This window comes from Mchenga conophoros, linkage group LG20 (assembly GCF_057382185.1).
Source record: "Mchenga conophoros isolate Kocher_MC1m ecotype Shallow Benthic linkage group LG20, M_conophoros_male_GT1.1, whole genome shotgun sequence".
Taxonomy (NCBI): Eukaryota; Metazoa; Chordata; class Actinopteri; order Cichliformes; family Cichlidae; genus Mchenga; species Mchenga conophoros.
Genome location: NC_140545.1, coordinates 34,666,623 through 34,682,902, shown reverse-complemented (window position 1 = coordinate 34,682,902; position 16,280 = coordinate 34,666,623). Strand labels below are relative to the sequence as shown.

The following is a 16,280-nucleotide window of genomic DNA, read 5'->3' as shown; positions in this document are numbered from 1 at the left end:
ACTTCTTCCAGGAGAATAACATCACTCTTTTGGACCATCCTGTATGTTCCCCTGATCTAAATCCACTTGAGAACCTTTGGGGATGGGTGGTGAAGGACTTTTACAAAAATGGACGGCAGTTCCTGACAGTAGATGCTCTTTGTGTTGCGGTCTTCACCACTTGGAGAAATATTTCCACTCACCTAATAAAAACGCTTGCATTAAGTCATCAACAAAAACAGTGGAGCTACTCATCACTGAGTTCATGTTTGGAACTCTGAGTTCTGTTTTTGGGGGGTTTTATGGGTTTTCATGGAGGTGTTGCCCTAAATTTTTGATCAGCTGTAAAACAGCCTGTTTCAGTTTATTATCATGCTAAAAAAATGTTTTGTCTCACTCCCATTTCTTCATGTTGCTTGTTGAAGGTCTGTTTCGAATGTTCTTAAGATCAAACCATACAAATTATGATTTTTTTTGTGCCATTTTTCAACTGGTCTTAAACTTTTGCTTGAGACTATATGTCTCTTTCTCTCTACTATGTTAGGGCAGGGATAGCTCAGTAGGTAGAGTGGTCGCCCCATGATCGGAAGGTCAGGGGTTTGAATCAACTGAACAGCTACCCTGAGGTACCCTTGAGCAAGGTACCGTCCCTACACACTGCTCCCCAGGCGCCTGCTTAGTGGCTGCCCATTGTTTCACTGAGTGAATGAAATGCAGAGAAAAACAAGTAGTAGACTTTCTTCTTACTGTGCAGTAAGAAAAAAAAAACCAGCTAGAAAACACTAAATACTATTTTAACACTATCACATAAAAACAGGTAAGAGGTAAGAGTCTTCTGATTGGATTGGAGATCGAGGTTCAACAATGTTAGGTGCCCAAAAAATTAGCTGAGGTGAATACTTGAATATACAGAACCACATTATTTTATTTTGTATTCCTGATGTACAGTGATTAAGATAGCTTGAAATCATGTATGGCAACCACAGAGTCTACGCCTGTTCCTCACTGAGAATCTTTAGGATGTGCTTGAGAACACTTCATGTAGTGGTCCAGTTTTCCCATCATCAGGATAAGATCTCTGTGAAAAATGACACAGCACAAGCTTCAATACAGTGTCACAGGGAAAATGTGCTGCTATTAAAGCATAAGGTAGTCCACAAAATATCACAGGGTATTTGTTTTGTTTTTTACAGAGCACTTTATTTTGATGAATGTTATTTACTTACACCACTCCATTTGCAAGTGTATTAATGTAAAAGCTGAATTATCAATAGGCTACATAAAAAAATAAAGCATAATACAAACATGGAAACATTTCTTTAGATTTATCATTCCAAACAGCAAAAACACAGAATGGACACTTTACATAGTCTGACAAAAATTGCATACAGAGAGACTGGGTGTCGTGCAGACTTGTAAACGTCTCAGTGGGACTCCAGAGGAGCTGGGGGAGGTGCAGGAAGTTACAAAGGAAAATGAGGTCGGGCTGTCTCTGATCAGACTGCTGCACCCAACACCTGAACCGAGGTAAGCATCAGAAAGCAGACTGCTGGATGGGCAGGATTTGTCAGTGGTCATTTGTATTGATTTTGTAGCTGCACCTCTTCATCTTCTTTCAGAAGTTTTCATCAAATAACGGTTCGGTGTCCCTGATGTCTATCGGACAAAAAAACATTTTTGTCAGAAAACACAGAAGTGTCTCTGTAAAGAACAAAGTTATTTCAATCACTCTAGACTGAAACCTGAACTCTTGTGTTAACTGAATGACATTAAACTAGACTTGAAAAATGAAAACAATTAAAATAAATAAATAAAAAACAAGTGTTAGCGTTTACTGAGACAAAGTTGTACTTATAGCTTGTTTTTACTTCTGTGCTCTATTCCAGGCACTGCGTGCAACAAAATCACAGTTCTGACTCACTGTGAGGAATTGAACATGTGTCAGTGTGGATGGTGATAGTCTTTGAAAAACTAAACAAAATAGAAAGGATTAAAAGAGTCGTTTTACGGACACTGTGAGCAGATCCAAAATCTAATCTGGATAGGAAGAGCTGGGAAAAGACCAGAATCAGAATTGGATCTTGGTCTGAATTAATGACTCTTGTTCATATTGTGCAATTGGACTCTGATCCGTATGTGGTTTTCTGATCAGTTCTAAAGCCTCCAAGTGACCATTTTCAGCGAAAGATATATTGAGCGCCAAAGTTTCAAAAACTGACCCATTAAAAATTTTGTTTAACATTATTTAAATGATCGAATCGCATTCTGTGAACAAGTTCCTACTTGTAATGTTCAGACCACACGCAGTCTGGATTTTAAAATTCCCTTTAGACTACATTTAATCCCATTTTAGAATTTCAAAAGTAATTTAAGCCTCATTTTCACTCAGATATGTCACATAGACATATATACAGAAAAAGAATAGAAAAGCCCAGTATAGATATATATACACTAGGTTATTATTTGGTGGTTCTGCTCTGCAACTCCAAACACAAATAACTCCCATGTAACAATCTAACAATAACTAAATTAGAATCCAGTAATTAAAAGCCAACTGAGATCATTAAACAGGGATCAAAGGGGGGGTTGGCGAGGCAGACAAAGTATTTCCCACCACTGTTTACAAACTACTTTGCAATGAGCAAGTTTCCTGCACTAAGTATTAAATAATATCAGTAACAATTAAAAATAGTAGCTATGGTGATTTTTTTATGATACAGAAGTGAGGACATTGTTTAATGACTGTAATGGTTTTATAATAATTCCCAACTCTTCCAGAATGTTCTTTCCATTTAAACTTTTAATAAAACGATATTTTAATGAATATGGCTGTTGTCATTTCTCAAGAAAAAAAGTGTTTTAAAATCCCCCAAAATTCACTCTCACTGCTCTCTGAAAGATTAATTAAGACACTGTAGCCTGTTCAACAATCAAAAACACTAGTGGTTAAATTAAACTCTAACAGTTAAAATTTATAACACTAAAATAAGTTCATCCTTCATTAATTCAAATGGGACGATACATATGCTAGTTGCAGTGGCGGTCCTAGCCTGTTTGGCGCCCCGGGCGAACACTCCCTCTGGCCTGTATTGCCTGCATCTTTTGCTCGTTTCTCTTCGCTTCTTTTCTATTATTTCTAAACTGAGCACCTGATGGCTTTCAACGTTTCTTGTCCATCTTCCATTGGTTTTAATTTTGCCCTCCAGTATGAACACAAATCCACCAACTCGAGGATCACCACAACATGACCTAACACACCTACACCTTAGTTCACAGATTCACTTTGTCTAAGGTTTATTTCTGGGATTTCACACAACCCAGGATTCAGATCATGAATACATAATGGGCTTGGATTCACATCATTATGAATGAAATGTGCTCTATTTGGAAGCAGCCCCTCCCCTTTCGACGGGTTGTGTGTGAGACTTTAAATCATCAAACTATAAATTGTTATTGATCCCTTTACCCCGAGTCCTAAAGTGTATATTTATTTTCTTACTCTTCTTATATTTATTGTTTACTTAACTGGAGCCTCGTCGTCTCGTCTCTCTATATATATTGGACTGTATGGTAAATGGCCTCTATTTGTATAGCGCTTTACACATCTAGTCATCCACACATTGGTGATGGCAGCTACATTGTAGCCACAGCTGCCTTGGGCGAGGCTGTCAGACACTGGCGCCACCGGGTCCTCTGACCACCACCAGTAGGCAACGGGTGAAGTGTCTTGCCCAAGGACACAACGATCGAGACTGCTGGGGCTCGAACCGGCAACCTTCCGATTACAAGGCGACCTCCCAACTCTTGAGCCACGATCGTGTGGCTCACCTATGTAGCGGAGATGACAAAGTTTACTTTGACTTCAGCAGCAAGCCGGCGCATCGAGGGCTCTCGCGCTCACTTTTCATGTTTCGAAAAAACATCGGTGCAAATTATAAGTCTGTATCATGATGTCTGGTGTTTTCGTGTTTGTTGTTTTGTTTTTATTTTGTTTTATTTTGCGAGTTGGTTATTAGATGCCGCCCCGCCCTCTCCTCCCTGTTACTTTTATAGTTTAGAAATTTACTGTCTGCTGTGTCATCTATGGAACGCCAGGACAGCCATAATGTATTAATGAAATACACCATTAAATAATTATTTGAATGTGGCAATAATTAATTAAAATGTGAAATAAATAAATAATTAGTTAAATGTGTCAATAATTACTTAATTAAATGTGTTAATTTTTTTTATTATTTCAAATTTTAATTAATTATTGCTACATTTAATTAATTATTTAATGGTGTATTTAATTAATTCATTATAGCAGTCCTTGCGTTCCATAGTCATTATGATAGTTTTGTAAATGTAAAACCAGCAAAAAGGTTTTAGTGAAAACAAGTACAGCAGAGACCTCGGGGGGCAAATGTGCAGATCACCGCCTTCACATCAGTGAAGAAACATAATGAAGTGTCTGATTTTCAGTATTTTCACAGTAAAAGGGAAGTTGAGTGATGTCAAGAGCTGTAAGATGAAATAAGGATTGTGGGTTAATTTACCTTGTGACAATGCTTGGAGTTCATACTTTTGTGCCTGCAAAATAATTTTATGAATGAATAAAAAATGTATTTCTCACTGAAAAAAGAAATGACAGAATCTCTGTGCACTAATTATTGGCTCTTCATTGTGTTTCTGCACAGTGTTAGTGTTCAGCAGATTCCTAATATGGATCCTATTATTTATTAACCTTTATTTATCTATTTGCAAACTAGGAGGAAACACAAGTGTAAACTAATGTATTTTTCGATTTCCAGTTAACTTGCACCAAAATTACAAGTTCAACTTATTCATGGTCAGCTGAATCCAAACAAAAACTAGTTTCATCATTTTAGACCAGACTTGTTGACTCTAGGCCCAGTAACGGCAACATAATTTAATATGTCAATATTTCAGTTTGCATTTCTGTTTAAAACAGGGTTACCTTTGGTCTGTTCAATAATGTTCATCCTGTTTGGTCCAACACCTAACGTATATTTTGAGTTCTGGCTCCTTCAGTGATTGAGTCTGACGCCCCTGACTGAGTCTGGCAGCTGTAACATCTGTATATAACAGAGCCTTTTACCTGCTGATGTGCTGCTGCTTGATGATGCTGTCCCCCTCTGCTGGAGCTCCCCTCACTGATCCAGTTGATCTGCTGGTTGGTTGCTTCTGGTTTTTGATGTTTTGCTTTACTGATCATTTGTTGAGCAACATTTAAACAGCCGTCCCAGTCTTTCCTTTTTATGTTGCTCGTGATTTCTTTAGTCAAAGTTTCATTTGCTTCTTTCCTCAAAAGCTCCTCCAGAACTTTTTTCTCTTCTTCCAAAATCAGTTTGTAGTAAAAAGTTTTCTTGTTGCAACAACTGAATTTTTTTATAAACCATTTTCTCCACCCACTCCAAGTCATGAAGAAAGCAACAACAGTCATGCTGAGGAGCAGAGAGTAAGCAGCAAGCTGAAAAAGAAGCAACAAACATACAAAACATAACAGCATTAATGTGTGTGTGTATTTATTATACTTTCATAAATTAAAAAAACAGAACAATAACATTACATGTGCACTGTGTGTGAAAAATAACAAAACATCCTCACCTTTGACTTCATTTGCAGCTCAGGTATTTGAGCTTTTTCATCAGCCGTGAGACCCTCAGGTTCGCAGAACAGCTTCCTCTTTTTTTCATCAGTGGTACAGCAACTATACCAGTCTGTGAAAAGCAACACAGCTACAATCCACAGCAGACTGATTAGAAACGCTCTGATAACGCGCTTTAGTACAAGGCATAAAAACGTGGATGGATGCTCCGCTGTGCTCCGAAATGTCTGGTCTATCAGGAGCACCAGGAAAAATACTAAAAGAACAGGCACGACCACCATTTCATTGCAATCAAAAGTGTGGCCTGAGCAAGCGCACATCTTGGCTTGCAGATAGTAAAATGCAAACAAAATCCCGATCCCTGTGCCAGTGGTGCCGATTTTTCCACTACGGACATATTGCAGGAGTTTTTTCAACATCTTGAGCAGTTCGGTGCCTGCTGAGGCTGCAGCTTCTGACCTGTAAAATTACAGACACAAGACAAAAAGAAATATTTCCTGCTTTTCACACCAAGTATCACAGTCTCTTTGAAATTCAGCTTAATATCTCAGTCCTATAGCAGCTGTGAAGTGAGCAAGTCCTCCAGTCAAAGTGAAGATATGAGCTCTCTGCTCCCACCCTCACATAAGAACCACGAGTGCTGCTCCTACAGGTGGCAGGATGCAAACGCAACGTGACGTCATGAGAAGGAGTTTAAACAGAACTCTGTTCAAAACCGTTTCCAATGTGGTGTCAACAAATTTCATGTTTCCCAAACACTTTATACTATGATGAGGTTGTGTGTCACGACAGGTTTTTTGATGAATGAGTTGGAATGATGAATTCTATTCACAGTTTGAAGCGTAGAGTGTTACAGATACAAAGTGAATTTATGTTATTTATGTCATGAGATGTTAAAACGTGTGGTTAACACAATTTAGTCACCACAGCCTGTGGAGTCTACTGTAAAGAGATGGCAATGGCTCAACCAACTTTTTTATTCAGTGTTGAAACAAAAAATGTCAAGCAAACATGAACAAGAGAGGTTTTGGTTTGGTAATTTATTTCAACATGTGAACAATATACAAGTACATTTAGAAAAGAAATAAGAGAGAAAAAAATACTATACAAATTACATACAAAAAACATTCTGATTAATTTACATGTTGAAAGGGAGTGGGAAGAAGTATACACTTATTTAATACCACCCCTGTCCCATAAATTATCAGTGAATATTTAGTCAGCTTCCTTACTGATATAATTTGTAATAAAAATAGTGAACAGATTTCTGATATACTATATACTATAATATCACATCATGAATTTTTTGTTTGTTTGTTTTTAAATAGAGACATTCACTTAATTTAAATATTTTCCTTTTCTTTATAGATCGAGAAGATCATATTTTTATAACTCTTTTTGAACAGTTTTATGTTTGGACATTGCTTTAATTCCATATTCAGTTTGTTCCATAGTTTCACTCCTTGAACAGAAACACAAAAGCCTTTTCTTGTAGTACGTACCTTCATTGTTTTGAAGTTACAAAAACCCCATAAATTATAACTTCCTTCTTTCAAAAAAAACATACTCTGAATATTACCTGGCAGTTCTTTATTTTTTGCTTTGAATAGAATTTGTGCTGTTTGGAATTTCACTATATCGTCAATTTTCAATATTTCAGACTGCAAAAATAGTGAGTTTGTATGTTCCCTATAACCTGCATTGTGGATGATTCGAACTGCTTTTTTTTGAAGAGTAAAAAGTGAATGTAATGTGGTTTTATAGTTATTGCCCCAGACCTCTGCACAATAGCTTAAGTATGGTGAAACCAGTGAACAGTAGAGAATATGAAGTGATGTTCTGTCGAATACCTGTTTTGCCTTGTTTAGTACTGCAATGCTTCGTGATACTTTGGAATGAATATATCTTACGTGAGCTCTCCAGTTAAGTTTTTCATCTATTATTACCCCCAGAAATTTATTTTCACTGACTCTTTCAATATCAACACCATTTATTTGAATCTTTGCATTTGTATTTAAACTACTATTTCCAAATAACATCAGTTTAGATTTATTCAAATTTAATGATAATTTGTTTTTATCAAGCCAGAACTTCACTTTACTTATTTCATTAGTCATATCCTCCAATAAATTCTGCAGATCATCACCAGAGCAAAAAATGTTTGTATCGTCAGCAAAGAGAACCATTTTTAATACTTTGGACACTTTACAGATGTCGTTAATGTACAAGTTGAAGAATTTTGGACCCAAAACTGACCCTTGGGGTACACCACAAGCAATGTCCATACATAAGGAGCAACCACCATTTATTTTCACAAACTGCTTTCTGTCACTTAAATAACTCCGGACCCAATCTAAAACTACCCCTCTGACACCATAACGTTCCAGTTTTCTTATTAATATATCATGATCTATAGTGTCAAATGCCTTTGTCAAGTCTATGAATAACCCAGCCACATATTGCTTTTTGTCTATGGAATTTGTGATGTATTCTATTGAATCTAATAGTGCCGATGATGTTGATCTGCTTGATCTGAATCCGTACTGACTCTCAGTAAGTAGTTTATGTTTATCTATAAATTTTTCCAGTCTGTTTTTAAACAGTTTTTCAAGAACTTTTGAGAATTGAGGTAGTAAAGAGACAGGCCTGTAGTTTGTGAAATGGTGTTTGTTTCCAGATTTGTATAGAGGTATAACTTTTGCTATTTTCATTCTGTCTGGAAATCGACCAGTTTGAAATGATAAATTACAGATGTATGTAAATGGTTTTATAATAGCCTCAATGACTCTTTAAACCACTATCATATCAATATCATTACAATCCAAAGATTTGTGATTTTTACATTTTTTGACAATTTCAAGAACTTCATTTTCATCAACGGCTGTGAGAAACATAGAATATGGATTTCTGTCAATCAGTGTATCGGGTTTTTCCTGTGCTTTCCCAGGATGAGTGATTGTTCTTGCTAAATTTGGTCCAGCAGTTACAAAGAATTCATTGAGACTATTTGCTACAACATCCATATTGTATTCTTCATGGTCATTACATATGAAATACTTGGGATAGTTCTTTTGTCCAGTCCCACATTTTATAACACTGTTCAGGATTTCCCATAATCTTTTATTATTATTTCTATTTATATCTAATTGCTTCTTATAGTATTCCTTTTTACTAAATCTAAGTATATTAGTTAACCTATTTTTATATCTTTTGTATCTGATTTCAGCATCTTTACTTCTCGTTCTTAAGAACTCTCTGTATAGAGCATTTTTCTTTATACATGCATTTTGCAGACCTTTTGTTATCCATGGACAGTCCATATATTTCTGTTTCCTACTATATTGCTTTATTGGACAGTTGTTATTGTACAGTAATGTAAATATTCTAAGGAATTTATTATAAGCACTATTAACGTCCTGTTCCTGATATACTTCACCCCAGTTTTCCTTCAATAAATCTTTTTTAAATGCATTCATTCTTTCTTCTGTTCTTACTCGTCTGTACTCTTTTTTACTGTCCATTTTATTGATCTTGTAATTCCTATCATAGATTGTAAAAATTGGAAGATGGTCACTTATGTCGTTAATCAGGAGTCCACTTACAGTCTTATTTTCAATGTCATTTGCAAAAATGTTGTCTATGAGAGTTGCACAATGTGATGTAATCCTGGTAGGTCTAGTAATTTTAGGGAATAGGTTCATACAGTGCATTGTGTTTATAAATTCCTCAGTGGTTTTATGTTTATTTGGGTTTAGCAAATCAATATTGAAGTCTCCACAAATGAAAACTTTTTTGTGAGCTAGTTCAATAAATGTTTCTTCTATCCAGTCTTTAAATGTCTCAATACTACTACCTGGAGCTCTGTATATACAGCTAATGATTACATTTTTACTTTTTTCTTTACAAATTTCAACTGTAATACATTCTAGTACATTATCAATCACCATCGTCATCTTTTCCACCACATTAAATTTCAAAGATTTGTCCACATACAAGGCCACTCCTCCTCCTCCTTTGTTTCGCCTAGTTATAAATGTGAATTCATAACCCTCCAGTTCAAAGAAGAAAAAGAATGCAAGCAGGGTGGAGTGGGTGGAGATGACTGCCAGGGGTGATTTGTGGCAGAACAAGTGAAAGTTTACAAGATGGCAGTGAGACCTGCTGTGATGTATGGTTTGGAGATGGTGTTACCGAGAAAAAGGCAGATCTGCAGGAGGCAGATTAATGCTACTGTACTAAATTTAATACAGTCAGTCACGTTTGTAGGTGCTGTTTGATTTGGCATCATCTCACACCGGATACCCTTTCTGGGGCAACCACAACAGCACAAGAAGACAAATGTTTCCTGTGTTCATGCAAATTATCATATTTTCTGTTAGCAGTGGTGCCCAGTCAATGGTTTTTGTTACAGCAAATGTTTGTAGGTCTGGTGAACCCACTGTGGCTTTGGTTTGTAAATCAATGTATTCTAAAAAATGCATGTAAAAATGTATTGAATAACTGAGACAAAGATCTCTAGTGTTTTGTGAACTTCTAAAATCATACTTCAAATTATGCTTGTGGTTTAATGTCCTTGAGACTTTGTGACTTCTGAAAAAAAGATATGAGAATGGGAGCACATGTTGTCCTAAAAATCTGTACTGTAAATAGCTTAGAGCACTGATGGTGCCAAGAGATACAACATGTGCAAAATGAATGTCAGATCTAGCGGTTTCACTCACAAACTCTGATACAGACAGACATGCAGGATTTTGAACTGAGCACTGATGATAAGCTGGATGGTCTCTCTACTCTTTAGTCCAGAGCACGTGGCAAAATGAATTTCACATCACAATTCATCTTTCCACAGAAAAGTTTTCAACTTTGCATCTGTTCATTTCCTGACATTCTTTCTTTACTCTCATATTATTTATTTTGTTTCCTCTAAATACCAGTCCATTTGTTACCATGTTCACACCATGTTACTTTATCTAGTCAAAATTCTGTTTTCATAAAACCTTTCTGATTCCTTTTCATGCGATGTGCCTTCATCTCTGTCACTGCATATATCTAGACCACTTCCTTTCTTTACATTGTTTAGTAGTTTCATTGTGTAACTTCAGAGTGCAATCTGCAAATAATTTATTACTCCATCCATCAATTCTCTACAGTTTATCCTTTTCAGGGTCCCTGGGGGGCTGGAAACTATGTCAGCTGTCTTAAGGTGAGAGACAGGGAACACCCTGGACAGGTCACCAGTCTGTCGCAGTGCTAACACATATCATTCGCACTCACATTCACTCCTAACTAAGTGCATGTCTTTGGATGGTGGAAGGAAGTCGGGAGAATCCACACAAACACAAGGAGAACATGCAAACCCCACACAGAAAGACCCCCGCCTGATGGTGGAATTGAACTCAGGACCTTCTTGCTGTGAGGCAACAGTGACGACCACTGTGCTTTATTGCTCAATAAATTAAAGGAAGTTCAATTATGTTCAGGTCTTTCAGATGATTTTTATTGGACTAACATTCATATGAATTCTTTTGTTCTTTTATTTCATTAAAAAATGACTTTTGTTGCTGGCTTGGTTAAATTTCATTTCTAAGGCTGGCACACAGCAGCTGGCTTAAAACAGATTTCACAGATAGCATCTTGAGCCAACCACGCACAGGGAGAGGGTTATGTTTCCTGTTTTTGTACCACGTGTGACAGGCACTATTAGCCCTTGTGTTGTGTTCATGGCTTTTGTTACTGAGGCACTGCATTTTTGGTTTTTAAATCCATCCATCCATCTGCTTCTGCTTATCCTTTTCAGGGTTGCGGGGGGCGCTGGAGCCTATCCCAGCTGTCATAGGGCGAGAGGCGGGGTACACCCTGGACAGGTCGCCAGTCTGTCACAGGGCCAACACACAGGGACAGACAACCATTCACATTCATACCTAGTGGCAATTTGGATTATCCAATTAACCTATCCCCACAAGCTGCATGTCTTTGGACGGTGGGAGGAAGCCAGAGTACCTGGAGAGAACCCACGCAAACATGGGGAGAACATGCAAACTCCACACAGAAAGACCCCGGCCTGATGGTGGAATTGAACTCAGGACCTTCTTGCTGTGCGGCAACAGTGCTAACCACCGTGCCATTCTTATAAACAGTATAACAGTATTCTGTTTGTTTGCAGGCAGAGAACTGACTGCTGTATGTTCTATGATAGTTTCAGCTTTCATTTGCTTGTTTTGCAAATTAATTGTTGAGATTCACATAGTAGTAGTTTTTCCTTTTTTGTTTCTAGTGCTGTGGTGGCTGCTACTGGCCACAGGCTTTATTGGTAAACTGGGAGTTCACTAACGTTTTGCTGTGACATAATCTGTTTGTATGTTTCTTTAATTTTGTGTTTAGGATTGTTTTTATAGTTTGATCACTAATACAATACTCTCAGTTTCCCAGCAGTGGTTACCTGGCTCCCAGCAGCAGAACTACAGCGGTCTTCTCATCCTTTAACAGTCTTTATGCATGCTCTGTCTCCAAACTTAACAGTAGCGCTACAAGGGAGTCCTTTATGTGAGCCAGTTTAAGTCAAAATGGGTACAGCAGAGACCTCTGCTGAACATCACAGAACATCACAGAGGATCTCTCCTGGACGTACAACACCACAGCACTGGCCAAGAAATCACAGCAGCGTCTCTTCTTTCTCCGCAAACTAAGAAGAGCAGGAGCACCAGCCCCCATCATGCACACTTTCTACAGAGGCACCATCGAGAGCATCCTGTCGAGCTGCATCACTGTGTGGTTTGGAGCCTGCAATGCGTCCTGTCATAGAACCCTCCAACGCATAGTGAGAGCTGCAGAGAGGATCATTGGTGTCTCTCTCCCCTCCCTCCAGGACATTTACAGCACCCGTCTGACTAAAAAAGCCCTTTGCATAGCGGCTGATCCCACGCACCCAATGCAAAGCTTCTTCAAGCTGCTGCCGTCAGGGAGGAGACTGCGGAGTCTCCAGGCCAGGACCAGCAGACTGAAGGACAGCTTCATCCATCAGGCTGTCAGGAAGCTTAACTCCCTCCCGATTCTGCCCCCTCTCCCCTCTTCTCCTCCATGGTCTCACTGAACTCTGTCACACACACACACTCTCTGATTCACTCACTGGCCTGCACCAGTTACCAGTCACCTTGTGGAGCATTGGACTGCCATTACCTCATAAGACTTTGTTGTTACACTATCTCTTACCGTACATTACTAAATCTCCATTTGCACTATTTGCCTATTTGCACTACTCTGCCTGGTTTACACTCAATGTCATTTACCCTTACTTGAATATTGTATATTGTATATTGTATAGCTTTCTTGGTATAATTGTATTGTATTTATTTAAATTTTTACTTTTTAATTATTTTACTTGCATTTCTTAATCACTCTCTTATATTTAAATGTTCTTTTGCTATTTCATCTAGGGTTTGAGAGTAACGAAATTTCTATTCTCTGTATGTCCTGTACATGTGGTAGAATTGACAAATAAAGTTGACTTTGACTTTGACTTGACTTTGACCTCCAGCGGCAACTGTGCAAACAGCATCTTCATGTCAGTATAGACACTTGTGGATAGGGATGGGTATTGATAAGATTTTAAATGTGAGATGTAAGCACCACAGATTTATTCAATTATTTGTGTCATGATGCTTTTCTTTCTTTTTCTTTTTTAACTGAACCTAGGAAGTAAACCCAGACGGCTTTAGGCAGATTTATGGAGTTTATTTACAACAAGCGATGTAAATATGAGTGAGCCGGGTGGCCAGGAACAAAAGAGAGCACCGGACGTCCGAGCGGGTTTGATGTCCAAAGACAGACGATGATCATGGTACTTGCAAGAGGGCGGGCAGAGTCTACAGGTGAAAGGAAAGTTTGTGGTGCTGGATGAAGGGCTGGACTTGACCAGTGACTGGAAACTCCTCCACAGGTAAGAGTTTTCTGGCTACAAAGCTCCCCAGAGTGGAGGTAACGATCAAGCAGAGATCCATCACCATAGCTGGGTCGTAGCAGCCTCTGAATGAGACCTGCCCAAAGGCAGAGCCTGAAATGATCCCGCCCAGAGCCACCCAGAGGGAGAGGAGGGAAAGAACCGGCCAGCCTGGCCCAAACATGAAAATGTAGTTATTTAACTTTTTGTTTTATTTTGTCACTAGTTTTCACCTTTGTACTTTATTAGGTGGAGACTTCCCTTCATAAAAGACATGGACAAAGATCTGTCTACTTCCTGGAGAGGGTTCTTCACATAACCATTATGAAGAAAAGACCTTGTGATTGTCTTCAGGGTCATTCTTCCAGGACTCCTTTATCGTGCCGAGCACACCACAGTGTTCTTTTCTCTGATTAGTCATCTCTCTGATGGTTTCTGTTCACTTCACAGTCTAAGGATGACCTCGCCGCTGCTCTGCGCTTTTCTGTGGACGTTCTGGGTTTGACACAACTGGACGACTGTCTACGAAAAATGATGAATGGACTGTTACTTATATATCATCTTCCTATATACTATAATACACACACACACACACAGAGCGCTTTTATCTATGCCTGAGTGCTTTCTAATTGTCACGCACATTCAGACTGGATGCTTCAGGGGCAATCAGGGGTTCAATATCTCGCCCAAAGATACAAACTTCGGGATCAACCCCCTGACTTTCCACTTGGTAGACGACTCGCTCCACTTGAGCCACAGCCGCCCTCCTAAAAGCAGACACACATTTAAACCCCTAAAAATGCTGGAATCATTGATTAATGGTTATTATAATGACATATAATCAAGTTAAGCATCAAAACAGTAAAAACAATAATTTTTCTATCAGACACTAAAATCAACCATCTAAAGTCAGCTATCAGAAGCTAATAGAAGCTAACTCCAGCTGAGGCTACGCGATCTGTGTCATTCAGGGCGTCGTGAGGATGATTTAGGGCAAATAAAACTGAAATAAAAGCAGCAGAAATGAGTGAAGTCGGAGAGAGTTGGATGTGGTCTGTTAGCAGCCGACTCAGTGTTTCCACACCGAGCATGCTGAGCCTAAAATAACGAGAGGGGGGACTCGGGCTGGTCCGGGTTCAGGTTTAGGCTGGGGTTACTTCTGGGTCTGCAGCACAGGGTTGGCCCTGTAATCAGCTGACAGCTCTGGTTTCGCCTTCGATCTCTCTGTAATTTTCTTAATTGAAGCCACTTGAGGGGTCGAGCGCTCAGTTCGTCCTCCTTTTATTCCCTTCTATGTTGCCTGCATCCTGCTTCCTCTGTCCTTTCCTTTATTTGGTCTCCTATTTGGTTTTCTTTCAATATTTTTTTCTCTTTATTTTTCTTCTCTCCCCTGACTTGGTTTCATTTTCTTTCTTTTCCTATTCTTTTGATTCTTAAGTGCATTCCTTTCCTATCATTCACTTTCTCCTTTCTATGTTTCTTCAGTCTTGCTTTGTTTACTTTTCTGCTCTTCCTTTCCTTTCCTTTTCTTTCCTTTCCTTTCCTTTCCTTTCCTTTCAATAGTAACTCGGGGTGAGAAAGAGGAGGAGAGTATAAGGGTCAAAATAAAGTGATGATAAATGTTTTTGTTTTGTTGTTTTTGTTTGTTTTCCAATTTAAAAATGAAAATAAAGCTTGGGGGAAAAAGTGACGATAAATGTTTAAATTAATGCTCATTTCCTTTTTTTTATGTCAGTTGAACCAAAACTTTGTGAATTAAAAAAAAAGAAGATAAACTCTTGTCTCCTGCATTTGTCTTTTTATTTCTCCACCAGGCTTGTTTTCGTTCTCTTTTTTTTTTTTTTTTTTGCCTGTCCCGTTTGGCTCTTTTGCATCAGAATTATTGTCTAAAGGAAAAGAAAGATGCCCAACGGATTTACTTTACCAAATTGACCATCCCAGCCTTGCCATGATGGTCCATTTGATTCACCTTTTATTGTTTATTTTATTTTCACTTGCTGAATACGGGACAGACTTGACTGGAGGAAAGAAGGGGAGAAAGAAAGAGGGAAAGAGAAACAGCTGAGAAGAGGGACGGGGGAGAAGGGCAAAAGACAAAAACCAACAGAATGGGCAGAAAAAAATAAATAAATAAAAAAAATAAAATGAAAAAAATAAAAATAAAAAAACAAAAAAAGGAAAAAAAATGCATCTATCGATCACCTGGATCACCTGTTGAGAAAGAAAAAAGAAAACAAGCAGAAGAGAACAAGAGTAATAGAATAAACAACATCACAATGATATATGGGAATATGACAGTAAATACTAAATATTAAACATTATTGTGCAGCACATAAGATCAACAGAACACAGTGTGCTTTGAGGTAGAAGCCAAAAGGGGTGTAGTTTGTGGGTGTGATCACCCGTGTGTACACCTGTGAGCATGGACGCGCTTGTTTTTAAAAGGTTCCTTCATGTAATGATCTGCTAGAGGGTGTGGGGGGGCCACAGCCCCGTCCTCCAGGGCATGAAGCAGGTATGGAGGAGATCAAAACTCCAGACATCCAGAGGCCCTCAGAACACAAGAGACCAAGGAAGACCAACAGAGGGGCAGCCGCGCCACTGTCCCAGAAAGAGCTGAGGAGAGTCCCAGATGAGGGCTCACCCAGCAGCCGCGGAGCAGAAGCCAGGGGGAGTTGCAGTGACGCGCCCGTGAGCTCCGCCGGCCGCCAGCTGTGCCTGAGTGACCGAGCCCCAGGCCCCGGGGGCACCCCA

At 38.8% G+C, this 16,280-nt stretch overlaps 1 protein-coding gene across 4 annotated transcripts; it reads right to left on the bottom strand.

The window, feature by feature from the left end:
* Nucleotides 1-620: 620 nt before the first annotated feature.
* LOC146551279 (uncharacterized) lies at nt 621-6,170 on the bottom strand. 4 transcript variants are annotated; one of them, XM_085260015.1, is made up of 4 exons: nt 5,590-6,170; nt 5,081-5,452; nt 4,518-4,551; nt 621-1,057 (listed from the first exon to the last, which is right to left on the bottom strand). In XM_085260015.1, the coding sequence occupies exons 1-4, from the start codon at nt 6,007-6,009 to the stop codon at nt 1,044-1,046; spliced, it is 840 nt and encodes a 279-aa protein (XP_085116141.1). In that variant the 5' UTR covers nt 6,010-6,170; the 3' UTR covers nt 621-1,043. The 4 variants fall into 4 exon arrangements, with proteins under 4 accessions (XP_085116141.1, XP_085116139.1, XP_085116137.1 ...); XM_085260011.1 differs by lacking the exon at nt 621-1,057 and adding an exon at nt 1,122-1,635; XM_085260013.1 differs by lacking the exon at nt 4,518-4,551.
* Between the last annotated feature and the right edge of the window lie 10,110 nt (nt 6,171-16,280).

Excerpts from the sequence above, each read along its gene's own strand:
- LOC146551279 (XM_085260011.1), bottom strand. The coding sequence starts at position 6,009 with ATGTTGAAAAAACTCCTGCAATATGTCCGTAGTGGAAAAATCGGCACC. Across the intron at positions 4,552-5,080 it reads AAGCAGCAGCACATCAGCAG|GCACAAAAGTATGAACTCCA; the intron begins GTAAAAGGCTCT and ends ATTATTTTGCAG. Across the intron at positions 1,636-4,517 it reads ACTCCAAGCATTGTCACAAG|ACATCAGGGACACCGAACCG; the intron begins GTAAATTAACCC and ends TTTGTCCGATAG.